This window comes from Acanthopagrus latus, chromosome 11, assembly GCF_904848185.1.
Source record: "Acanthopagrus latus isolate v.2019 chromosome 11, fAcaLat1.1, whole genome shotgun sequence".
Classification (NCBI taxonomy): domain Eukaryota; kingdom Metazoa; phylum Chordata; class Actinopteri; order Spariformes; family Sparidae; genus Acanthopagrus; species Acanthopagrus latus.
Genome location: NC_051049.1, coordinates 15446442 through 15473286, shown reverse-complemented (window position 1 = coordinate 15473286; position 26845 = coordinate 15446442). Strand labels below are relative to the sequence as shown.

The window sequence follows — 26845 nt, the reverse complement described above, 5'->3', positions numbered from 1 at the left end:
TGCAGCAGAGCGCGCGCTCAGCGGTGTGAAGAGCTGGAGACTCATCAACATCATCACTTTGGCTTTTATCTTCAGCCCCTTCGGATCGTTTATTATTATTATTTTTGGCTTTATTTAATTTTTTCCTGGTCACCTCTCCGAACAAGTTGCCGGACTGTTTTCTTTTGAGTCGGCTGATCTCTCCCTGCTCTTCCTCTCTGGACACGATGGCCAGCTCCGGACTGCAGCTCTTCGGGTTCCTCCTGGCACTGGTCGGCCTCGGTGCCACCGTCGCCGCCACTTTCATGGTTGAGTGGAAGCAGCAGACGCAGGGAAATACGTACCACATCTATGAGGGCTTGTGGGAGACCTGCAGCTCTAACGAGAAAACAATCTGTGAATCTTACGATTCCCTCTTAAAGCTGGCAAGTAAGTGTTTTTTTTGTTTTTTGTTTTTTGTTTTTTTAATCACATCTGGATCTCCTCTGAAACACCAGACCCTGCCTGTTGAGATACCTTCCACTGACATTAAGTTACTATTATTACACTAGAAGTGCGTCTTGGTTGTGTAACCTCATCAGATATTATGACACCGGCCTGGTCTGCCTATACAGGGATGTGTTTTAAATTCTGCCTCAAGGTTTTGTGTACACCCTTTAATTATACTTAGTTGGGAAAAAAAGCGTTTTGTTGTTGTTAATCATTTACTGCTGTAAACAGAAAAACTGTGCATTTGCATTAGCCTACATTCAACTGCAGACAGAAGCAACATGTGTAATAATTCATTGACCATGTATGAATGACAGCTTCACTCTCTCACTAACATTCCCACCTCTGCTTCACCAGCTGAGGTCCAGGCGACCCGGGCTGTGCTGATACTCAGCAATCTCCTCTCCATCATGGCCGTGTTGGTCTCCACAATAGGAATGAAGTGCACTCACTTCATGGACAGCAAGCCTGGGAGCAAAGCCACAGCAGCTATGATCGGAGGAATCATGTTCATGATTGCAGGTGCGTTCAGTCTCTTTATCAAATCAAATCAAATCAAATCAGTTTTATTTAGATAATCCAAAATCACAATCACATTGCCTCAATGGGCTTCACAATCTGTACAGTGAACAACATCCTCTGTCTTTAGACCTTCGATTCGAGTGAGGAAAAACTTCACGTGTTGATGGGAAAAAAACCCTTTTAACAGGGAAAAAAACAAAACAATGGAAGAAACCTCAGGAAGAGCCACAGAGGAGGGATCCCTCTTCCCTTTATCAAATTTCGAACAGCCTTGTTGAGATTCAACACTCCTTTAAGACGTGTAAGCAATAACTTTAATTTAAAAACAAACAAGCGAAGATAGATACAACAAGAACAACAAATAAGATTATACAATCACGAATTACACTCCCCATACAATCCTGCCGAAGACTTCATTGTAAAAACAACCTCACTGACACTTTAAACCAGCCAAAGAGCTGTCTGAACCAATAACAAGAATAACTATTTTGAAAAATAACTTAAAGGATGAATTCACCCAGAAATCTGAATTAATTCATTATCTACTCATCGTCATGCTTACGGAAAGTTGGATCCTTCACATCACTTGGAGCTTCACATCCAAACAGAGTTGCAGCATTCTCCTGAGCAACTGAAGGAGATGGGGACTCGTTTTAAAACGTAACAAACAGACGGAATAAAAACATAAAATGACTCGAGGGTGAGAAGATGATGACTGAATGTTCCCCTTTGGGTGACCTGCTCCTTTAACCTCTCTTTTTCCTCCATCAGTCAACCCCTAAAACTACAAGAAGAGTGTACAAGACAAAACATTTACAGAGCTGTTGTCTCAGTGAAAGATTAGCAGGATTTAAATGAACACTTCTGTGATGATGTGTTCCCCTGTTCAGGTTTGCTGACCACCATCATCACCTCCTGGTATGTCACAATGATTGTTGAGAACTTCCATGCATCTCATCACCTGCAAAGGTACAGACACACACACGTACACACTGGATAACGTAAGCAGCTGATTCTATACATACATGAATTTAAATGTGTGTGTTTTCTCTGCAGCTTTGAGTTTGGTAAGGCAGTGTTCGTCAGCTGGGCGGGCGGCATCCTCTCCATGGCTGGCGGTGCTTTCCTCACCTGTCGGAGATGCGGGCGGTCCGGCTCGAGCGAGTCCGTAAGCGCAAACCACCTCTTCCCCAATGGCAACCAAACGTCCAACTACGTGTAGCAGAGGGGGAAGCCGGGGAGGAACCAGAGAACTGGAGCAGGAGAAGACCCTCTGCAGGATTATACGTACAGAACATCAGTCGCATCCGACAGTAAACAGCATCAAGATTACACACCAGATCAGACTGTGTGAGACAAATTTAAGTCTCGTTTTTACGCCTGTTTTCTTTTCAGTCCAGTACTTGTGTTTGTTTGTTTGTTCGTTTGTTTGTCTGTTTTGTCGGTGCCTTCAGTTACAGAAGCGATTACTGCTGCCGTCAGCTGTTATTTTCCATTCAGAGAAATGCAAATCATTAGGATTCAACTGTTAAATGACTGAAGTTTTTACACAATGACATTTTGTCAGGCTCTTTCAGTGTAAATATTTATGAAATTATACAGTTTTGTTTTACACAGGTAGCAATGGAGAGCACGTGGTAAATAATAATGATATTAGTTTACAGTGTAAACATTAAGTCTGAACCCTCTGTAACAAGTTTTCTGTACTTTTACGCAGGACCATCGCCTCTTGAGTTTCACGCTGGCGTTCATATAGATTTGTTTGTGTGTGTGTTGTTAATTATATGACTGAAGTTTTGTATTTTTTATGTCGTTTTATCAAGTAATTTGGTTGTTCCTATTATTTTTGCACCGGTTTGTAATATGTATGACCATTTTAAAAGAAATTGAATTAGAAAAGTGTTTTTTATAGTCAAAGCATGTTTGTTCTGTTGTCCTGACTACAGCCACACTGACATTATAAACCAACAAAATGATATTTGTGATGATTTTGTTGTAAACTTGAGGTAATGCAACAGGAGGATGCTGTTCACCTTCTGTCCAGGTTCACATGTTGTGAGATATAGTAATAGTCATTTCAGTCCCATTCAGTTCAGTCAGTTCCAATGTGAAACATGTTTTTTACACTCAGGCCATAGTGGCTTCTGATACAAGTGAAGGTTTTTGCCCCTGCTGCAGCCTTAAGTCATAGATAACCTCATGCTTTATGAGCAGTGTCATGGTAGAAAGTACCTTCCTTTAAAAGGAAAAGTGGAGAAAAAAACAAAACCCTGTTACAAGCTTACTGTAAGTCATGTGTTCAAATCGCAAAAGTAGAACTACAGCAGCATGTTTTAGCATCAAAATAAGTACCACGAAAAGGACTTAACAAACGGAAAATATTTGTAATCACTGATGCATTCATGTGAAGGCATCTCTTAAATGTTTAAATCAATTATATCAATCTGCAAAATAACTAGAAATGAAAGCTGTAAAATAAATGTCTTTCCCTCCAGAATGTGCTGTAGTAGTGAAGTAAACAAAACATACTCTCGACATACTCTTGAGTATAGTACTTGTATGAATGCACTTAGTCACTGACAGAGAAAACAAATCCACGCTGCTGTTTGTGTGACACAGAGGATCCTGTTGCCCTAAAAAGGCAGACGGTGCTCCAGTAGCCTAATTAGCTCTTTCCTGACACTCAAACAGTTTCCTTCCTTGCAAATCTGCTGTCGTTTTACCCTAAATCCTGGGTTTACAGGCTTCTGTTATCAAGGCTGCTGCCATGGACAACAACTGACGGTAAGGAGAGGAAGAACTTTTTAAAGTCAACAGTCACTGCAGTGAGAGCATTACCTCACACTGGGCCGATCAGGGAGGAATATACGGGAGAAAAATTCCAAGCGTTTTCAGCCGTATTCCATCACACCTATTCCTCGAAGTTGATAAGAAGAGAAGTACACTAGTGGAACAGCATCCAAGCTGTGGGAAGAAGTGACCTCAGTGTTTCAGTGGAACTGTGTTGATATTTACCACACCAACATCATAAATCATCTGTTTTCTTGTGAGTGTGGATTTTTGACAGTCACAGTTGTTCTCCTTTTGGTCATATCTGCATCTGAGTAAAGAAAATAAAAAAAAATGCTTTGATAACTCTGGGTTTTCAGATTTTGTCCTACATTTCAGGTGTTTCGAATAAGTCTGTCCTTCCACAATATATTCATAAAAACAGAAACAAAAGGATCCCTTACATAGAAAGCAGAGGGAAATATTGTAGCTTCATCACAACAACAGTTTGTCTTGTACTCTTAAGTGAGCAGACATATTAACAGGAACATCTGTAACACATCCAGCACTACAATGAATGAATGAATGTAATTAAAGGCACACTATTTAGTTTCGGTGAGGACATTTTAATCAGAAGAGAAAGATCTTCATTTACTGATTTGTTTATGCCTAAAAAAACTAAATAACAAGCTATTTCTTAATAAACTGAATAAACAAACTGACCTTAAAGGATGGCACAACTGCATACTGTTTTACTTTGTTTATATGTGGCGGACCCCGCCACTTTCCCAGCTTCAAACAGTGTTCTGGGACCTTATCTTCCTCTGAGAACAGCTTGTTTATTCAGTTATGGAAATTCATATTTCTGAGTTTGTGTTATTTCCTCATTTATATCGTAAATATTACAATTCTGACTTTGACTATTCAGGATGCCAGTAAAGAGTATTTAAAGGTTTCCCTACAGGCTTTAAACTTCACAGAAATAATGAGGATTAAAACAAACCTGGAAGCGTTTCAACACAAGATCTGTCTACATTTACAGATCAGTTCAAACAGAAGCTGTGAATTATTGATTAATTATCAATTAATTTGACCTGAATTTTGAGGCAGTCCTGTGATGGAGCTGCTCTACACTGAAGATCCCTCCAGAGGGAGACAGTCTCCTTTAAGTGGACGGTTCCTGACTGAGTCCTGTCCTCACGCTGGACCCCGAACACATGAGAAACCTCAGGAAATCAGGACAGCAGGTAATTTTACATGGACAGATCTCATCATAACTGACTGTAATCATCTCATGCCTCTCAAGCAACACAATATATACAGTGGTTTGTTTAACAGGGGCGGTACAAATGAATAAATAGACCTACTATGCTTTATACTGCCATTTACTTAAAATGGCTTCCTACATTGTATTTAATTATATGACTACATGGATCATTAAAAGCCTGTGTCATCTAAACTGAAAACGTTTACATTTGTCTTCATGGATCATTTAGCACAAAAAACATTCCATGTCAGACACTGCCATAAAAATACTACACGTTAACGTTGTTTTCAACTTTTACTGCGTTACATTTTTCGACCGCGAGTTCCTGATAATAACTACCAAATATTCATTAATTTTCAGGATTTTAACCCTCTAAATATCAGTTTTTCTATCTTAACATACAGTATTTTTTGACAGACTTTGGTGGGGAATATTTTTTGTACTAATGCAATGTGGTCTTTTATGAGTTGCATGGGGGTGAAGTTTTATTATGAGGCAAAGCCCCCCTATACGATACGAGGGAAATAGCATGTATCTAATATGGGCCAAAATACATGTAAATTGCCCTGTCAAGTGAAAAATAGCATAAGTTACACTCATCCAGGACCACAGAGTGAAAACCTGATATCATGGGATAAAGGTCGTTTTGCTGTAATGGCAGAGGGATGGAAACAAATAGTTTAGTTAGGTTTTTAATGATATTTAATGATATCATGATATGCGCATGTCTGTCTCTAATGTACTCCGTGTTTTATAGACATATTACATGTGCTGAGCACCTTTGTCAGAATTCATGCAACATGAAGTAAAAAAGATAAAATTACCCCCCAAAAAAGTTAAAAACATAAAATGTATCAATCTCCCTCCAGTTGTGCTGAATCATATAAACATATTAGATTACTGTCGCTGTTTGTGTCTCCGATGATGGAGCCCGTGAGTCCGCGCGCTCGGCTCCTCGAGGAGCCTGAAGGAGCGTGAGCTGTGATTGTTTTCGGCCCATTCATTCCTCGGAGGGGCGGAGTCAGCGGAGCCAGAGGGGGGTCATAACAAAATGTGTGTCCCCGGCTAAAGCAACATGATTTCCGCCCTGCTCCGATGCCGTCCCGGGTGTCTTCTCCGTGAGGAGCTTTAAAGTGACTCTGTAGCGAGGCTCGTGACTGACAGTCTGCTCTCCGCCTCTCGCTCCCCGCCGTCTCCACCGAGCTCAGAGGATGGATACAAACTTCTCAGCGGCTGCTGTCTCGTCAATAGTCCTGCTCGCCGTCGCGTTGTCCACCTCCACTGCCTTCCTGGAGCCCTACGACCTGCTGTACGACAACGCCGTGCAAGCGTTTTACAACAGCGACTATCACAATGTGGTGCGCTACATGGAGGGAGCGCTCAGCAGCTACGCGGAGGTCCGGCGCACCAGGGTCCGGTGCCGGCTGATGTGCCAGGACCAGCATCCGTTTGATGAGACCTTCACGGACCTGCGCTTCTCCGACACGGTGCTCCGGAGAGCGGCGTGTATGAACAGATGCATCGAGGAGAAGCTCGGCTCGCAGTCCGTGCACAAAGTGAGCGAGGATGTATTGCAGGACTTCCACAGGAGGATCCCCTACAACTATCTGCAGCTGGCTTATCAGAAGGTAAGGGGGGGGCAGGGGATTCAAGAGAAGCACACAAAGTTACCTCACTCCTGTGCAACTTACCCACTTTAATGTGATATAAAGTGTTGTTGTAGGGAAGCACGATACTGGACAGATGAATCTGGCCCGATAATGACAGTGTAGCCGATAAATGAAGGAAATTACATTGTCCCTGTCAAATTGCTTTCATCACATCATCTACACACTCTGGTACAGCTGCACCTGGCAGGGTCGAGGACAAAACAAATCACAGATGGCACTACATGTCCGGCAAGAGGAGGGGAAAAGTCTGCAAGTCTTGATAAAACATGTCTTTTATTTCTTTCATCTCTTATTTCAGTTGGATTATACTTAAGGTAGAGAAAGCAGTTCTGGAGAGAGATAGTCGATTTTTGAGACTCTTTCTGATGTTGTCAAATAGGGACACTTTGGGTCATTCTTCGACCAGAAATCCTGACTTATTCCACCTTTATCGGTATCAGAATGAGACGCAGCAATCAACCATCATCCATGTTTGCTCTCTTTGCCTTTCTTACCCTCAGGTGTCCACAAGACAAAGGTTAGGAACGTCTTTTTAAAATGCAAAAATGTGAAATCAGGTATCGGCCACAAGAAGCTGTTAATTATCAGTCATTGTCACCCTTACAGTTGTGACAGACCTCTGAAAAATCTAGGGAAACTATCAGCACCAGATGTTGGTTCTTTCAGGTCCAGATGTTGATGTAAAACCAAACTTGCCACTTAGTATCTAAACATGTTGACCTGTGACTTGATTTACATAGGAAACATGTACAGAGCAAAATACCGTATGAATACTTCATGCTGATACATACACAATACAGATCGATAATCTTCTTCTCTGCTGACTAGCTGAAGCCGTATGTGCAACCTCTTGAAATGTTTATATCCCAGGAGCTGTGAAGCTTTTTATATCCAGCCCACCGTGCTGATGTAACATCCTACATGCATCACACACATATCAAAGACTGCCGTGTTGTTGACGTTAGATTTACTTCCTGTCACATCAAGACTCAGCAGCCCCGTCACAGCAGGTTGGCTCTACAGATGTCTGCACTTGCTTCGGTCCTTTTTTTTTTGCTTGTTTACAACCGCTCTTTGCTTTTTCATGGCTCCCCTGTGTGCTCTGTTATTTTTAAACAAATGTTTGTGGCAGCTCCAACTTTTTCTTTCCCTTATCCCCGCTTCATCCCGTATACTACAGCGGCAGCAGCAGACGTGCCACAGAAGAGTGCGTATCTCAGAGTTGTTTGTAGATTCAGTTTGGGTTATTGCAGATACTCCTAAACTGACACTATTCCTCAGTCTTGACATGTTAGGAATCACAGTTATTTCCTCCACGTACGTACAAATTTTCCAGAACATCATTTCCCATGAGGTCCATCTTTTGGCTGGGATGATGTTGAGCGCTGCTTTGCGTGGGAACAGCGTGAGAGACATAAAACAGGAGAGCAGGGAACAAAGTGCTTATTCAGACTCTGAGCTGTATTTGTCCCCCAGGAGCAAATACATGTATGTTTGTTGTATTCTAGGAATCACTCGCAATTTGGACCTCACATCTGGATGCTTTTGTTCAAAGGTTCTTATTTAGGAAGAGCCTTGTCTTGTAGCGCTGCAGGTTTTTGTTTGTCCCCCAGTAGACTTTCGACAGATGAAAAGAGTTGGCGTACAATAAGATCTGTGGTTGCAACGATAATACAGTGAATCCTGCGGGGACATTGTCTTTCTGCATCCATCCCTCAGCATTACAGTTAGGTTCGACTTCAGGACACTTCAGGGGGTGGATACTTGCGTTTTCAGTGGCTTAAAGGCTTCTTTGAGTGACAGCTTTTACCTAGTTGGAGCTCAGTCCCGAAGCTGGCACCAGCTCCTCACATGAACCTGAGACCCGGTCGACTTCAGCCGCGGCTGACTTGCACACCACCTGGAAAATGCCAGGGTGATGACACACAGCTTCCACTGCTCAGAAGTGGTGGGAAGTTAATCTGCCCCGTCACTGTCTGCGGGCGAGCGGTTTCCCCTATTTTTCTCTGAATCAGCAGCGAAAAAGCAAGAGCTGATGCGATCCTCTCATAACAGCGCGCACTCCTGTCTAGACACGAGCATGGACGGAAACACAGATCCTTGCCCAGCTGTAAAAATACTACTAATCTTTTGTGAGAATAGTTTCTCTAACATCTGTTTGGAGAAAAAAAAATGGAACATTGTGTTTTTTTTTTTCTCTCATGACAAAACAGAAACTGAAAACCCTCACAAACGTTTGAGAGGATCTTTATTCCCCCCTCTTCCGGTGTTGCCTCGTGTCTCCTCACGTGTTGACGTGTTTATGAACCGAGTACATGGCAGCGCATCAAGGCTGAGAGCGCTGGTGTTGATCTTACCACAGGTGAGGAGAGGCAGAGCTGGAGCCTTCCTATTGGACGGGAGGATCAGAGCACATCAGGCCAGTCGGTGTACATATGCACATCAGTGTCAGGACCCTCTATGTATGCGTGTGCGGGCACCCTCACTCACGTGTGTTAGTATGGGGGCATTGGTGGTGTTTGAAAATAAATAACATTCCTGCAGTATTTAACATTCCAGCGTCACACACCCTCCTCCTGACAGCCTCTGGCATAAGGCTGCCATTGGTCCTGTTAGAAGAGTCTCCACAGTCACCAACTGTTCTCCTCACTCAGGCCTCATGTCCCCAGCTCGCCCATCATTTAGCTGGGCAAATATTTTATTTTCCTGTTGTGGCCTGTTTGCTTTTCTAAAAAAAGAGACACGCCACCTTCTACAGGTATTAAAGGGAGACTTCTGTAGCCGCTGCCACTGGGGCCAGTCCCCGATGGCCTCCAGTGATCCCTGCCGCTGGCCACAGGTCTCGCTGTACAGCCGCGATCAAAGGCCCCGAACTGCCCCCAGAGGGGCAAGAAGAGATCCTATCTGCAGCCGCTACACCCTTAATCTGATCTTTCTCACAGCACTGCCATTCCAAGAAATGGTTGTGAAAGCAGGGCTTTTTATATCTGGTTTCATTTTTTCAGATTTATTTAATTTATCAGTGTTTATGTTGATTATGAAACAATAAGTAAAAATGAGATAGACATCATAATCCAGATGTTGCAGTACAAATTTGGTATTATAAATACAGTATGAGTTTCAAGCACCGTGTCTTTATTTTTATTTTTCTTGGACGTACTCTTGTGCATAACCAGTAGATACTTAGCATTTCCCCCATTTTTTTTTTTTTTTAATCACTTTATTTTACTGCAAGATGAGGCTGCAGCGAAAGGTTATTTTCATTATTATCCACCGTTTATGGTCACAAAACTGTCAAAAAAAGTTAAACATGCATATCACAATTTCCTAGAGCCAAAGTGACATCTTCAGCTTCAACCAGTCACTCATAGGTCAGTCATGACAACCTCCTGCTGTAGCCAAACATTCTTCAAACCCAAAGAGATTGAATCAGAGTGAAGATAACTGAAATATCCAAAGATATGTATGTATACATGTTGGTTCTGTATAAAAAGTGATGCAGAAAACACTGAGAATATTTTCATTTGATTAAAAACACAAATTAAAGTGTTGGGTTTTAAAATTTTACTCGATGTAAACATTGCGTAGTTTAAATGAAGAACTGGAACAATATAAGATAGACACTACATACCAGCGCCTCTGTCAAAATAAAATTCTTGCCTTGTGCATGACACATATTCTGCACAGATAATTATCCATTATTAATCTCTGTGGAGGAATGAATCCTCTGCACATGACAGACAGACAACCAGCCACACACTGTGACAATCCATGACATCTCATACACACAGACCATGATGGGGTTTGTTTGACAGCTCACTTTACAAAGCTGCCAACAAATACATCCTCTGCGATAATGACTTTCTGTCCCGGATGAGTTTGGGGAAGAAATTCCGACTAATTAGAGCCTGGAGATACTCCATAATGACTCTGTGGACGAGCCGAGGACATGTGGAGCCATCAGTGTCACGAATGTACGCTGACTATGATTTGACACGTACGTGAGATTTCCTCCAACTGCACTGTAACGCAAGAGAATGAGTCAGCTCTCTCATGAGCTGATCGAGTGAATCTTTGGAATTCGGACACATACTGTAACTTGATAACCGTCCCGTCATCATCTTGTTTTGAGAGCTCATCCCAGCACGATGCTCAAAGGTGGCAGGAGGTCAGAGCGTTCTCTGTAGCCTGCTGATGTTGTGAGCCGCCTCTGGAATTTTCTCCCGAAAGTCCTGCTTGTTTGTGATTCCACTGCAAACACGATGGTTTGATTACGACACAGCAGGCGGCTCATGGCTCAAGTACAGCCTCAGTCAGGTTTGTGTATGTGTGAAGGGCCGGATCCTGATGCCATGGGGAATTCTTGCTGTGGTTTGTTTCACATTCCCTTTTCAGTTTATTGACAGCAAATTGACAGAATTAGGCTGCAGCATTGGGAAGTTATGATTTTCCAGCTCCCACAACAGCTTGAAACCCCAGCAAGGAATGTTGGACGGTGTAAACATTTGAGTTGAAAATTAACAGATTTTGTAGCGACAGAGATCATGACGCTTGATGGAAGTCACAGATGTTATTGTCATCTGCAGCTGATCATAACGGGATCATAGAGTTAAGACAGAGGGAGAGTGAGCGATGTGTTTGGATTGGTCAAAGCGAGCAGTAGCGCTGCCATTTGCTCAGAGGCAGGCAGGTTGTTCGCTGCCAAGTCAGATTTATGGTTTTGATGAATGTGCAAGGTCGTTCTGCGGTTTATCCTCTCTGCAAAGTGACTGGGAGCCAGTGCAGGAGTAGATGACAGTAGAAAACTGGCTCTCAACTGACTTTGTCACTCCAGTTTCATGTGTGCATGACTGAAAGAAATAAAGACTGTGCCTCACTGAAAAGGTCCACTTAGAGTTTTTGATACGTAACGTCTGCATTTAGTGGTAAAATAGTGCCATAGTGCATGATTTATATACTGGTTGCCTGATATTTTAGGTCTGTTTCAGATATATCAGTATAGACATGTTATCTGATATGTCCTGAAATCAAAACATTTTTCTACAGAACATAATGGAGAAAAAGATGCTTGGGATAATTTTTAATCATTACATTCCCGGTAAAGTTTATTTTTTCTGTACTCTGATGCCATTTACAATAAAGTTTATTGTTTAGTTATTTCTTTATCACATGTGTATCTTGTCGACTACAGAACTCCAGTGTTGACTGGGCTCTACACTGGAGCAATGTTTCACATCTTCAAGTACGTTTCTATTTCCGTGGAACTTTAAAGGAACACTTCAACATTTAGTAGCCTGCAGTCTTCAGGTAACCTCACACTGATGACTCCATGAGGTTGTTTAGGTTTAGTTATAATGAGTGACAATTAGTAAAGGTAATGGATTATCAGGGTAAATCTATTAGAAGCAGAGTACACCAAGGCATGCCTTCGCTGTCCTTGGAAAAGAAATATGGCCACCAGGAAGACACTGCGCAAGGTCAAGAACTAGTCCAGAGCACAACTGATGAACGTAACAAACTGTTTTTCCTCTTTGCTTTTTGTGGAGATTAAACAAATGAGATAAAACTGATAATTACTTAGCTTAAGAGGTGGTGGTTGGTGGATGTATGTTTGGAGAGAGCCATGCTAGGTGCTCCGTCTTTGTGCTAAGCTAAGATAAGCTGCTGCTTGCTTCAGAATTTAGAAGACACACATAATAGTGGCACCAATCTGAGCAAATATGTCTTGGCATGGAAATGAAAGCTCCCAAGTGCATTAATCCGATACTGAAAGGTGGAGTTGAAACTTTGCAGACCATTGATTGGTCAGTTGAAACAACTAGAGTCCTCTTGTTGGCTACGCTCTGTTGTGGGATTTCCCAAACTCTGCCTGCAGCCTTTTCTTAAGCAAAGCTTGTTGCCTTGCTTTAATAGACAACGACATATCAAGAAAAAGTACTCACAGTGTGTCAGTTAACAAATGCAGCAGCTTCTCAAGAGTCAGTACCAGTCTCCCCCATTGTTTCCCAACTGTTGGAATGGGGTTACTCCAGGACCCGAACAGTAACAACTCCAAGTACACTTAAGCGTTTTGTCTGTGGTGGCAACAGGGTCTATGGGTATTATACTGAAAGAGCTTTGGTGGAACGGGGCTTCGATAAACTGCTGGTGACGGATTAAGTGACAGTGTGACGTAAGAAGAAGAAGACTCAACCCTGAAGGAAAAGGCCCGGTGCTTAAGAAGGCAGACGTGAAAAATGTGTTTAACTGGAATAAAAACTGAAATAACTGGAATCAAAGAAAGGTGTCGTCTTCTTGAACTCACTGGGCAGCAAAATGTTAAGACCAAAATTGTTGAGATGAGATTTACGTGTTTTCACTTCTTCTCTCATTGAAATTTCCAAGAATATCATGAACTTGTGCGTCACTGTCATAAATCATATTGATAATGGAAACATGGGATTGGTAAAAATATAGGTCAGTGGACCTTCTCCCTCAGACACACCTGAGGTGTCACCATGCTGCCCTCCTGGCTGCCCTGACCTAGCGTGCAGTGCTGTGCTTTGCCCAGACAGCCAGACATTGTGGCACTTGGCTGTGCCAAAGGCCTTCTGCATGACTGGACTTGAGCGGATAATGGACCAAAGGAATGTGGGGGTACGCTGTGGTGTAACACACCAATATTATTCTTGCCCTGATTAACAATTAAACGAGCGGAGGAGGCAGGAGGCTTGTTAAGATATCGCTGCTGAAACCACTGCAGTGGTTTGTGGGATGGGATGAGACAGCGGCAGGTTGTGGACCTGGCTCCGAGATGACTCTGTCGAGCGTTGGCATCTGTGAATGTGAAGCTGAGGGCCAAATAAAACAGAAGAGCTTCAGGACCCGAAGGCAATCCGGACCATTTCTGATTCAAGTTCCAAACCTTCAGTCTTGATTAATTGAGATATGTATCACTGTGAGGATCACAATACCCCTTGTCCCAGACGGGAGGATCTGGACCAAGAGTCATTGACTAGCTCCAACCAGCTGCAGAACAGCATTTAGACACAAGCACATGTTTGGACGTCGTTCAGTAACATAAAGATGGGCAGCAAGGACAGTTGTTGCTACCAGAGATGTGCATGTGAGTGTGTGCTTGTAAACTTGTGTGTGTTTGGTGATTATCAGTCTTGCCAAAGACTCCCTGGTGTCTGAGAGGAGAAATCAGGGCTGGGATGGAAAAAACAGAGTTTGCCAGGTATCTGTTCAGCTTCATGGTGACTTGGAGTATGCTTTGGCTGCTGCAGGGCTGCTGGGAGAAAAACAGTTCCGTCTCCATGTTATCTGCAGAAAGAATCACCTTTTGCTATCCATCATATCATGAAAAAGCGGAAAAACGTTATTTCACAAACTGAGTAGAGATGTGTTTGCGTGGATGTTTTTGTGTGTTTGATGAATATGCTGACTTTGAGGATGCACTGCTCCAGACAAAATGTCCCTAGACAGGTTGCTGTAACTCCAGTGGCTGCATGAGAGAGAAGGGACCTTTTTATGGATCCAGTAGTGAGGCTGAAGCAACCCAATAGCTATAATAAATGTTTGGATTGTGCATTTCTGCAAACCACAGATATGTTGAAATTTTACATTTTGACAACACTGTATTTAAGGACTGGTTGAGTTCTGGCACAGAAACCCCCTCTAATACACTGTAAAATGCAGCAACATGGCTTTATTTTTTTTTTTTTAAATCAAGGAAATCAATTGCCTCAAAATGACCAAGTCAAGTCGATTTTAGCCCTTACAACTAATAGTTCAACTTTAGATTTTAGCAGTGTAATGTCAGGTTTAGGTTTTGGCTTAGATACCCGTTTGGTCGCCACACACACAGCTAGAAGATTTCCCTACATTCTCTACTCTAGATGTTGACATACACATCAGATCAAATCACGTATATTTATATAGCCCCAAGTCACAATCACATACATTGAATGACATCCTCTGTCCTTAGACCCTCAATTTGAGTGAGGAAACACCTTTTTAACAGATAGAAGTAAGACAAGAAAAACATAGAAGTTTGACTTCCTGGTTTGTGGAAACGCTCAACATCAACATTTTTTTTATGGTGACTGGGCCAGCTGAGGGGAAAGAACTTACATTGATCTGTGTTTACTGATATGTATACATACACAGTCACACTGTAAACATTGCTGTTAAAATACAGATGTGAGATGGATGTAACGATGATGTCTGCTCACGTGAAACCAGTAGCCAGTTTAGGTGCTATTCTGTCTTAATGTGCCGAGACTAAACACATATTTTACTTCACAGAGGTGTTGGCACAGATTTAAGCCGACCGTTTAGTCCACACAAAGAGTGAAACTCTCAGGTTTTTCTGAGGTATCCAGTATCCACCTCACAGCTTGTCCTGCACATGCGTGAGCTATAAATTATGCTAATGGCTCAAGTTACTTCTGTCCTCAGCAGATCATTTCTCATAGTGGAGAGCTTTGGGCTCTGGGCTGGAAACCACAAAGAGTGAAGAGGGTACAGGAAGTCCAATCCGTTGTGGAAAACTGGCAAATTAAGTAGTTTTCCAAGTTTGATTCGAAATCAAAGTATGGTAGCCTTTTTATCCTTTTGTCTTTCAGCAGCTTAAATGTATAAGGTACATTTTTAATAAATATTTAGTCTGTGTTGTCTGTCATGTATTGAGCTGAGAGCTCCTCTGGTAACATTTCATTCAGTCTTCTGTGGCAGAAGATTTGTGGTGTTTAATATGTGGCTGCTGTGCTGTGGTTGCAGTAGCAGGGAGCCTATTCAGAGCCACAGCAGGGTCACATGTCTACTGTGGCCTTTTTCCACTGGCTCAGTGAAGCACACATTAAGCATGGCACGGCGTCATGCGATCATATGCAATTGCCACTGCGCCCTCACAAAAGGGGGAACTGATATTGTTCTGATTTTGACGACCGAGCACTGATGTTCTCCACCTTCAACTGAGCTGAGACACTGGGTGGACCAACATGAATGTGGGTCCTGCAGGATAAATAACTATGTTGCTGTTTAGGGGATGTAGTACAGATCTGAATATTACGGCTCTTCCGTGCTTTCTTTTCACGTTTGTGGCTAACTATTTTTTCTTTTCGCATTTTAACCTCCTTGGACAGATTGAGAGTAAAGAGGCAGTTAAGAAATTAGGGGAAAATGAGGGGGCTCAACAAAGATCACTGGTTTAGATTGAACCGGTGTCCTTGGCACCTTGTAAAGTAGCCATTCAGCTACCACCGTGCTCCATCTTTAAGAATATCAACAGTATCTATTTCTCCAGAGATATGAGAGGAGCGGATGCTCAAAACCCTCCTGGGTCATGAAGCACAGATTACAATTACTGTAATTTAGACTTTTTAACTAAATGAATTACATTTAATTCAATTGAAATGTTAAGTCGATAAAACGATTAATTGATTGTCAGAAAATTATTCAGTAACAAATCTGTGATAATCTCTGATTATCTTAACTGCTTAAACATTGTTTGTGACATTTGAATTGCAATGTCTTTGGGTTTTGGATCTGTTAATGGGACAAAAGGAGCTATTTGAACTGAATTTGCACTTTGATGGGTATGTGCTGACATTTTATGGACTTGAAAAATCAGTTAGACCAAAAAAATATCTTTAGAATAATTAATACCATAGATAATCATTATTTGCAGCCCTAGAATACAGTAATCATGTCCTTTTTTTTGCTTGTTTTTGAAAAGGAAGAAGAATCAGTGGAATCAAAAAGGTGAAAGCTCTGGTTCTGCTGTACTGATTGTGATCATTTGTTTTTAAACTGTCCATAATGAGTCCAGTGGTGGTATGGGAGTGCAATGCTAGACCAGCAAAGTACTTTTCAAAACCCACATTGCCCACAATGCAACATGCAGAGTGACATCACTTGGGGCAATTGACGGAGTTACCCTTTAAATGTATAAAGTCAATCGGCATAAGAACTGCCGATGAAAAATGAATTTACATTTACATCAAATTGATGTTAATTAATGTGTGCTGATAAATAATTGGGATAGCAAATTAAGATCCTCTGTATTGCATCTTCTTTAGACAGAACAAGACTGGCAGTCAGACCTGTAATCCTCAGAAATGAGAATCATTCATATTTTTGAAGCCGGCTTGTTTGCCTTTTTGACCCCACAGCTGTTTCCTGTGAAATTCCATCAGCAGTGTTGATTGTTTATCCAGTCCCACTCTGCTGTCGTCAGCCTGCAGCGCGAGGGTCCCGTGGTGACTCTGTAGTAAATGTGTGCTCATGTGACACTGTTTATGTGTGGGTGTGTGAGAGAGAATTTAAGATATGTGGTTGTATATCAGAGTACGATTAACATCCGATGGTCAACCCGGTCGGTTCTGTATGGATGAACTTGAGCCACGTCCTGCCTGTCTGGTTTTTCTAAACGTCCCAGCACAGATGTCTTTATTTCACACCATGACGAGACAACATTACGGCTCTCTGATCCACCCTGTGCTTCACATCACATCAAGTTGAGTTTGACAGCTGGCATTGAAAAGGGGACTATTTACAATTTGCACCCCTCCCCCCCATCTTCTGCTTCCCCCTCTTCGACTGCCAAAGAATAATTCATCTTAGCAGCGCGTAACACCAAGATTTATCCCCTTGCTGCTCTGTGACCTGCTTATCTTTCTTGTTAGATATCAGCGTCTCCCCTCCCTGAGAGGTTATTCCCTGCAGTGGAGCAGGTAGTATTACACCTATGTAGACGACAGGAGAAAGTAGTTTTCATGATCCTATGCTGACCTGACCCCTGGCCGACTCTGACCCCTCAGTGCCTCCACATCTGGTTCAGATCTCTGTGAATGACAGCTAATGAAAGTGCTAAACAGTGTTTGGCAGAAGGAGTCTCCAACAGGCCTTTATCAAAGTGGTGGGACAAGAATGGGAGAGAGTGAGGTTTAGGCTGAAATGTGTCGTCTGCTTCTTCGATGTTTACATGACCATCCATGCTTCTTAAATTGAACCGAGACAACTATTAACAGAAAAACAACTCATCTGTTTCAACAATACATCCCCCCAGAAAATCTCAAAGTGGTTGTGAACTCCTGACATGTGGATGGGTGAAATCTTGACGGCTTCCAGAGAAGCGGATTGAATGTAAAACAAAGAGTGTGTGTACGTGTTGATCTTTCTTCATAAGCGTCTGTAGCCAAATATCCTCTGGCAGAGTACCTTTCCCTTTAAATTTAGGACTTTCCCCCGAAAAGCAGGAGTATATCATCTGTGAAAAGTAAAAGTGAGGTCAGTTCCCCCTCCTACTAACCGCTTTAAAGATAAGAGACAGCAGAAGACACGGAAGGCCTGGAAGTCCTTGATAGCTCTCTGGCTTGGAAAGTAAACAGACTTAAAAAACAAATTTATTTTCTGTCTAAAAGAATTCGTCCCCATCTGCTCAAAGCAGGGCTGCAACAATTTTACATCTTGGCAAATCAAGAATCCTTATTATCATAGCAATAAATTAATCTTTCATCTTAAACCTGCAAAAAGACACTGACTGTTCAAGTTGATATGTGAACCTGTTAGCACGCAGTTGCTTACTTACACACACCGCAGTTACAGAATAACGTTATAATTTATTTTGAGCAGTGTTTCTGTCGTCCTGTCGAGAATAAGTTAAATATTCACTCTCTTTTTAGATCTGCCTTCTTACCCACCAACTTCTGAGAGAAATAACCACTAACTGCTCCACTATGGTCACCGGCTAGGCGCTAACCTTCTCTGTCAACGTGTTCCAGCTGGCTGTGGGAGGCACCGGGAGCAATCTTGGCGACCCTCCTCTTCAACCCCCGACCCAAATTGCATGGCAAATTGTGAAAATGTGGAGTACTGGTGCTTTTCTTACTTGCCTCAAACACTTGCTTACAGTATGATGAGAGTAAACCAAAATGTCATGTATAGTACATGCAGATAAAAACTCCCATGTTTATGTTTTCTAGTGTTGGTCACATCCTGCTGAGAATTGCACAAGTCATTGACAGCACAGATTCAAGACTACCTGTTTGTTTTCGAGAGAAAAACAGCCCTGCAGCACCAACCCTGATAAACATCTGCCACATCTGCAAGATACACAAACAAATCAGGGTTTTACAGCTTATAATGTATTTAAAATACTGATCTTATTTGATATTTTGCAGATTATTTGTGACCATCCTAAAGTATGTATTGATCATTTTAGACGTGTTTCACTGTTCACTCTCACTTTTCTCCCCGTGGATGTCTTCATCTGTTAGAAGTTCTTAAAGTAACTAATAGGCCTTAAGACATTAAGGATGATGCCACATGATTTACACTAACAGGCCCATCCTGAATTATGTAAGGCCTGGTTAAACCCCTGAAGCCTGCTGTCAGCTCACACCTCGTGTCCAAGTCGCAGTTTATTTTACAGCTGCTCTTTACAGTTGGCTCCTGCTCGAGGCTAGTGTTTATGTCCATCACTGTTTGCCAGTTTAGTAATGAGTCATTGAAGTGAAGATTTGGGAGTTAGGTTTGTGTAGAGCACCCAGAGGACCGTGATGTCACTCTGTGGGAGAGCCCACGCTAACAATATCAACCTTTTGGCTCCAGTCGTGAGTTTGAGAGAAAACGAGCTCAGCACTGCCACTTCAAGACGATGTATTACCCCCACAACCGCATGTGCTCAATATAAAGGGAAGGCATCAGTCTTGTTGAATGTCTGCACGCAGAAGTAATCATTTAAGTTTGGAGATGGAGGAATACTGGAAAATAAACGCTTCCTCCTGACACAGCCAAGGCCGAAGACCCGTTCAGTTCTGGAGAAAAGAGACTTCTAGAAAGTTCAGACTGTTTGGTCTTTTTGGAGCTGCAGATGGTATCTGATGTCATTCTGCTTTGTATAATTGTGTGGCACGTCATTTTTTGTTTTGTCCTTGAAGCTCTTCTGTTGTTCCATGTCTGGTTCCTGTTTGCTAAAGCCTCGGGTTTTGTTGTTATAGTTATGGAGTAGTGTTAATTTAAGAGGCTTTCAGAAAGAAAAGGGATGGGAGATAAGATTACAGGTGTAGATGTGTATTACCAGAAAGGAAGATAGATTCATGCTTTACATAATCATTATTTTAGTTTTTGTGCCAGTTGACCAAATGTATATTAAGTTTGCATTGTCCAGCCCAAGTCTGCAAAGGTGAAGACATGATTATGGATTATAGAAAAGCTCTCTGGTGAGGGTAATCCAGATGGGAGAACACTACAGATACGTGGCTGCTGTGCAGGAGAAGAAACTGTTTTGATTTTAATATAGATGTCACTTAAACAAGGGCAGCTGTGTCTTTGTCTCTTGGAGGAAAATTAACATTTCTTTCTGCTGCGACAGCTCCGGTTCATAGGAATTTAATAGAAACGGGATTAGCCCCTTTTATTGTAGTCCAGTATGCTGAGATTTCCACATGGCCAATAAAACAGACTTGACAGGCCTCTTAATTTAGCAGCAAAATACTTTGGGTGCTTTTGGCCCGACTCAGAGGTATTTACAGAATGTGAGTCCTCTGGAAGGCCAAGGCCATCTGACCCAGTCCTGACCAGTACAAAGAGTTTGAACTCCTGCCATGAAGTCCGCCGCTGTGCCGTGTTAGCACAGAGGACAAAAGAACCACAGGTTCCTTTTGTATACATGGCCATCAATAGCGCTCAACTTGGAATAGCTTATTGCACATTAAAAGCTGTCCTCTCACAAGTATTCATGCTTCTTGCTTCTGATCTTATCCGCTGATCTGTGTGCAGAATAGTATCTCAACTGGACTTGCTTCAGTTTCTTGCAGACATTTCACTTCTAATCCAAGAGGCTTCTTCAGTTCTAACTAACTGGAGGGGAGTTGGCAGTCTTTTAAACTCTGTGTGGGAGTGTCCTTACAGAGTCGTTAAGGACACTTGTGAGCTCTGCGTTTCAGAGTTGTTAGAGCCTCTTATGGGTCATTGGTCAAACCGGCCTTCATGTGGGTTGCTCAGGCTAGGCGAGCCCAGGTGTGAATAACAGCACCTAGATTTACTGGGACCTGGATGACTGAGGACCTTCATCAGCTTCATCTGCTGATTGTTGATTAATCCTGCCTCACAGTTCCGTGCAGTTGTGCTTGTTTGTTTATTCGCTGCCTTGCTGTTCGGTGACTATTCAGCAATGCCAGAAAAGCTTTAATGTGGTGTTTTAGTGTGGAGCTAACTTGTGGCTATAAGCGTAGCCCATGTCAAAGACAGGAAAATAAACACTGTGTAATCACTGTAGACTTTGTTGTGGGAAAAAAAAAACAGTTTAAAGACAATTTTGGTGAGAAGTTAGTGACACATAGTCGGTTAAATGGGGCCTATATTTAGCCGAAATCTTGAAATTATGTACAGTGCTTGCTGCGGAAGATCAAGGGCAAATTGTCCGCTAGTTAATCGATTGGAGATGGCGTTCTTTCTTGCATGGATAAAAAACATATGAAATGCTAAAATGGGTCGCCAAGTATATTGTAATGTGCTCTAATTTGACCATTTTCTTGACACTGATGTTAGTAGTTTCAGTTGGTTAATTTCATGGTTAGCAAAACATGGATCCTATGTCTCAGGTGACCTCGTGCTTGAAGTAGTTGATGATGAGTCATGAACACAGCTGTCGCTAACTCTCCCCCCACTTGACACACTCATTTGAAAATGACTTGGAGAGGGAGCATGAACTCAAGATATACTGTTCAAATTTAGTTGTTTTGAACACACCAGCCAGCACAGTTATTTGTTTTAAACTATGTGTTCTGTGAAATTACACACTTACGCCTGTTCTCGTGGCTTTGACTTGCGTGCAATAATTTTCCGTAAAGTATAATAATTTTAAGCCTCTTTTCCCACCTGGTAGACTATTTCAGTCAAAATCCTGGCTATCTGCGTGTTAAATGGTAAATGGTGATACATTCACCCATTCGCACACATTCATTCACTGATAGCAGAGGCTAGCATGCAAGATCCCAACCTGCTGATCAGAAGCAATTTGAGGTTCAGTATCTTGTTCCAGGCTTCCACATGCAGCCGGGGGGCAGATTGTCCACTAGTTAATCAATCGCATATGGCATCACTCTCTTGGATGGAAGTATGAAATGCTAAAATGGATAGCCAACTAAACTTGGGTCATGACTACACCTGGGTGGCCCGCCCAATTAAAGTCTATGTGTGGGAGACACTGTGATGTACAATAATCTGACCATTTTGTGCTTAGTTATCTTCCTCAGAGTACTGTCCTTCTGATTACTGGTCGACCTACTCTGTCACTCAAGCTATAGCCAAATTCCCATCTTTACAGAAAACAGCAACCTCTGAGCCAGCAGCCTACACACTGAAAATGGCAAGTCATCCCAACACTGACCTGGTTGCAAATGGTTCGAACATAAACAAGCTAACAGCTCTTACATTAGCTTTTGCAGGTATTTAGCCATTTAACTGCCAGGGCTTGCCTCCCCACTTAAGCAACAAGTTCAGCCCGGGACACCATCACTGCTTACCACTGGCCAAGATGATTGTGATTGGTCTACAAAGAATCCAAACAAGCCTATACTAGAAGGATAATGGGTGTAGCCAGTCAGACCTTTCTCCAGCGCTGGCACACTGAGTTCTGGCTAAGTGAGACTATGGTTTTGGGTGGCGTCTAACCTGGCAGTACTTTTCCACTCTTGGGACAATCAAGACTGACCTGATCACACTTGAGTTTTAGAATTTAATCTGTGTTAAAATGTTCTCAGTTAACAACTTCTTCAAATATTTATAATCAACATACTTCTTTTACAGTATCATTTCAAGTGAGGTAATGTTCATACCTAAAGGGTAGGGAAAGTAATGATATGTTTAATGTTGCTAAGCTGCAAGCATAGATGTTAATCTTGGTGATTAAACAGCTTATAACAAGTTGATTATCTTAATGCTGGCAAGGTTGAAACTAAAGTACGCTGACTTAATTATAAAATTATCTGTTTGACAGACAGAATTACTCTCTGTTATCTTGAAATAATAATTACACCACTGCATTCAGAACCGATGATGAAGTTTTAATTATCGTTGTTGGCTCAGACTACAAGATCACACTATTGTGTAACAGCAGATAGCAGTGAAGATAAAGAGGCCATGTGCTGCTGTGTGGGTTTAATCCCTGACAACAATCCATCTGTTGTAATCAGGCAAACTTCACGAACATCTGTAAAACAAACTTATGAGCTACTCCGCTGTCTCTCGACATGCAGATGGTTCCTCGGTGCTCTTAAATTCAACCAGACAACAAAGCATGAATAAACAGCTTCCTGTCTTCAGTGAGGAGAGTTGAAACATGTCTAGCTGTTCTTGCTGTCATCGGAGAGGAGTGTACAGTTTTCTGTGGCAACTCGAAAGTGACGTATTACGATTAATTTCCTTTCATGTTGATTTACCGTCAAACCTCAAGCTCTTGTAAAGAAATGTTTGCTTTTAATGATCTAAATAAAGCTGTGCCTGGTAGTTAAGGTGGTTTTGGTTAATTATAGGTGTCACGATCTAGGAATATCTCACATGTTTATGGCACGATTTCACGTTTTCCCTGGCACAGCTGATAGTTATCATAAACTGTGTACTGTAATTAAGTAAATTCCTGACTTTAACCACATCTAATTAAGCGCAGCAGCGTCAAGGGACGTCGGCATTGTTCTGTCCCTACTTCCCCGCAGAAGAGGCTGCTTATTAATTAAACCCAGTGCACGCGGGAGCTCACCTTGTGGGCTGGTTTCTAAGCAGCGGCAGGGATACAAACAGAACCAATGAGAGAGTTGCTGCTCTGTGGTGCGGTGGCCAATAGCATCTCTTCATCAAAGAGGAATTTTTACATGGTTTGGGCAGAATGCTGAATCTCTGAGACTGTGTCATTCGGAGGAAATGAGCGGTTAATTCCCCAAGAGGTTCTGTCTTATGGACCCAGAATGAGGAATATGACTTACTGTACAGTAGAGCCATTGTACAGAAATTGCTTCATGACATCATGTAGATGTTGGACAGTCAACAACTATTCTTTGTCATGCACAGTTTGACTGGGAAAATCTTGCTACGGGTTATTAGAATTCCATAGTGTAGTTTCTCTGAAGCCTTTTATTGGTAGTGTCACCTTATCTTGACAGTTTTTAATATACATCAGGCCACAGCTGGCATCAGTTTGGCCCACTGTCATGAAAAACAGACACCAGGTCATCTTCAGCGAGGAATCTTGTGTATTTTTTAATTAACTTCACTGAAGGTCAGAGTCTGCACCAGCAGAAGCTCCTCTCTCCCACGGCAAACACTGCTCCTGAAACGCCTCGTCAGCAGTCCCGCTTTTAATTCATTGATTTTGTGGCAATCCACTATGTCACCATGTCACACATTTATGCCTACATGCTAGTTACGCACCCAAGAACTGATGAGCATAATATGTCTCCTTTAAGTTTTGTGTGGGCCCCATGTCTTCACAGTGGCTCCATCGCAGCCAACAATAACACAGCCCTTAAAGTCCTCTTACTCGTGTGGTTTTCAGTAACGTGTAGGCATGTCATACATACAGCGAGGCCTCCATGTTTCATGTTTTCCATGAGCTGCTTCGCGTCTACTATACTGCCTGGCAGTGGTTTATGGTTGGGGCAGTGAGGTTTTAGTGCACCGTCAGCCGGTGGGAGGCTTCATCTCAGGCTGCATGTGTGGTGTGAAAGACTGCCTCAGACATCGTATCACTGCCAGGTCGGGATGAGCTCATGTGAATTAGTGGCGCTACAATAGAATTTAAATGTGGAATGAATAATGCGTGCCATGCAATCATAGATTTCCCAACAAAAATTCTGTCTGGGATCAGTGCTCTCTTTATTCATACACTTTTGCCACATTCACATCAAACATGTAGGACAGAAAAACTCTGTAACTCTTTAGTTCAGTATGTAAGAGTGACTAAGAACAACAAACTAACAGGCACCAAACTGTATCAAGATGTTTGATCAGATGATGATGTATGAGCCTAGTATTTTGTTACTCCTTGAATAACTTTTTACATTAGGGCTGAACAATGAATTAAAATAGCAATATCGCAATCACAAAGTCTGTCAAATAACTTCAGACTGTTTTTTTTTTTCCTGCTTACTCTATATATGTACTTTGGAAATGTGGAAATGAAAGTGTGGTTGACAAAGTTTGTAATGGCAGAATAATTTACACTACCTGGTATCGAGACAAGACATGTAACAGACCTGCTACTCTGTCATGTCACTCTCACATTTGGTCTCCCCTACATATAAAAAACAACATGATCTCATTCCAAGGACACGCTAGCAAAACAAACCTGGTTGCGATTTGCAAAAGTTCATGGTTTGACCATACTTCCTTCAAACAGTCACCATCGACCATTGGCTTCATAACAGGACTGGAACCCTGGTAACCTGGGTGAAAGTTCTAGCAAACAATCAGACTGATGCCCTTCCATTGCATACTCTCTGGCTCTTTGTACTACATTCTATACTACTTCTTGCACCAAGGTGAAACTAGTAGTTATTCCATTTGTGAAAGGTCACCATGAGGTAACACAGTAGGTCATGACTGATGTTCTCATTCAGCTGTTATTTCTGGTGCTGCTGAAGTGGTGTTAGCGGTGACACTAGATACTCTGTCACATTATCCAGTACCTTAAGATGAGGTATTAGCTCAGGAATGGAAAGAGCTTCTGTGCATATTGGTACGGATCTGTTATTATCTCCTTAGGTGAAGTGGATCACCAGTTTCAGACTGAGGCATTTGGAAAAAGAACCCCTGCCCTGTGTGTTTTCAATCAAGGCAGCGCTTATGCTAAATCACCCTCACCATTGCCTCAACCTGTCATCTGTGCCCTGAGGCAAACATTCAAGTCAAGAGTGGGTGCTGCGGGTGAGACAATGGAGGTGATTGGCCTTTGCCCTTCTGTTACTTAAGAAGAATCTCTCAGAACTATAATTAAAAGATATTAGAGGTCTCCCTTCCATTGTCTCCTACGAGCTACATATGGTGTCTGGAAATGTCCTGCGCCTGGTTTGTTTTTGTCAAACCTACCACTTCCAGCTGTCATGGCTTAGTGCAGACATTTACACTCAAAACAGTCCTTCATCCTTGTTTATCCTGTGGGCGTTAGAAAGACTACAGTAGATGTTATTAACTGCCTTACAGGTGGCCTATTTCAACACTTGTGGCATGCAGATGTTGGTACGTATGTTTTGTGGGTTTGTTCAGTGAAAGTTTAGGTGCATAGCTGGCACCTCCTGCTTTGTAATTTTTGTGTTTTGGGAATTACCCCTATCTTGTAAGCATGTTATTATGATGACTCAGCGGCTTTGTGCCTCCTCAGGCTATCAGAAGCATCCAGTGAGTCCCTTTTTCCAGTGACGTGATGGTGAAGAATGTGAAGTTCAGGTTTTATGAGTGTGATTATTTCATTTTCTGCCTGGTTCCACTTAAAAACTCTTCCTCACAGTGCCACTCATAATATATATCACTGCAACTCCTGGCACCACAGCCCCACAATGAAGGCCTGAAACAAAAGTGCTGTCACTGGAATATTGTGTCTTCGGACTGTGGTCTGCAGCTAATGAAGTTAATGGAAACAGCAGTTGTGTGGTTGGACACCTTGTAACATCTCCGTCCCGGGTGAACGGAGGCAGGAAGACGATACAAGGCAAGATATGGCTGGTTTCATTCTCAGGGGCTCGATATGAGCCATCTGTGAACAGGGAGGAAATGAGGTCAGTCCCCACGCAGGGAGTCACATTTTTGGAACCTCCCACACATTCACATCACCAGTAATGATGATGCATTTCTTCAGCTCTTTTTATTATTGAAATGTATTTTTACAGGACACTTGTCGAAGCAGAAAATCCACCTGGCCCAGTTCGTAATAGTGGTGGAGGTCGAGCTCTCCAGAAAGGGTTTGTTTCTGGAGTTTTTTTTTCCCGTCTCCTGGTTGCAGGGGTTTTCCCCCCCACCCCCACCCCCAGGGACATCCTGTTATCTGAGCTGTGACTCAGTGGAAAGAGCTCATTACAGTGACCAGACCTTTTCTTCCCTCTGATGTACGACTTTTGATTGATGCAGGCATTTTTTCTAATCTAAAACTCCCATTTCGCAACACTGCACC

General features: G+C 42.3%; 2 protein-coding genes across 2 annotated transcripts in view; both read left to right on the top strand.

Annotated features, from left to right (window-relative positions):
* LOC119027985 (claudin-19) lies at positions 1–2966 on the top strand. The gene is made up of 4 exons (XM_037113429.1): positions 1–408; positions 826–990; positions 1881–1959; positions 2047–2966. Exons 1-4 carry the CDS (start codon positions 207–209, stop codon positions 2210–2212), a joined length of 612 nt encoding a protein of 203 aa, XP_036969324.1. The 5' UTR covers positions 1–206; the 3' UTR covers positions 2213–2966.
* A 2492-nt stretch (positions 2967–5458) lies between these two features.
* Positions 5459–26845, top strand: part of p3h2 (prolyl 3-hydroxylase 2) — a 62809-nt gene continuing 41422 nt past the window's right edge. The window contains exon 1 of the mRNA XM_037113792.1: positions 5459–6654. Within this exon, the coding sequence (XP_036969687.1) occupies positions 6238–6654 (417 nt within the window). The 5' untranslated portion in view covers positions 5459–6237. The remainder of the gene's footprint in view (positions 6655–26845) is intronic.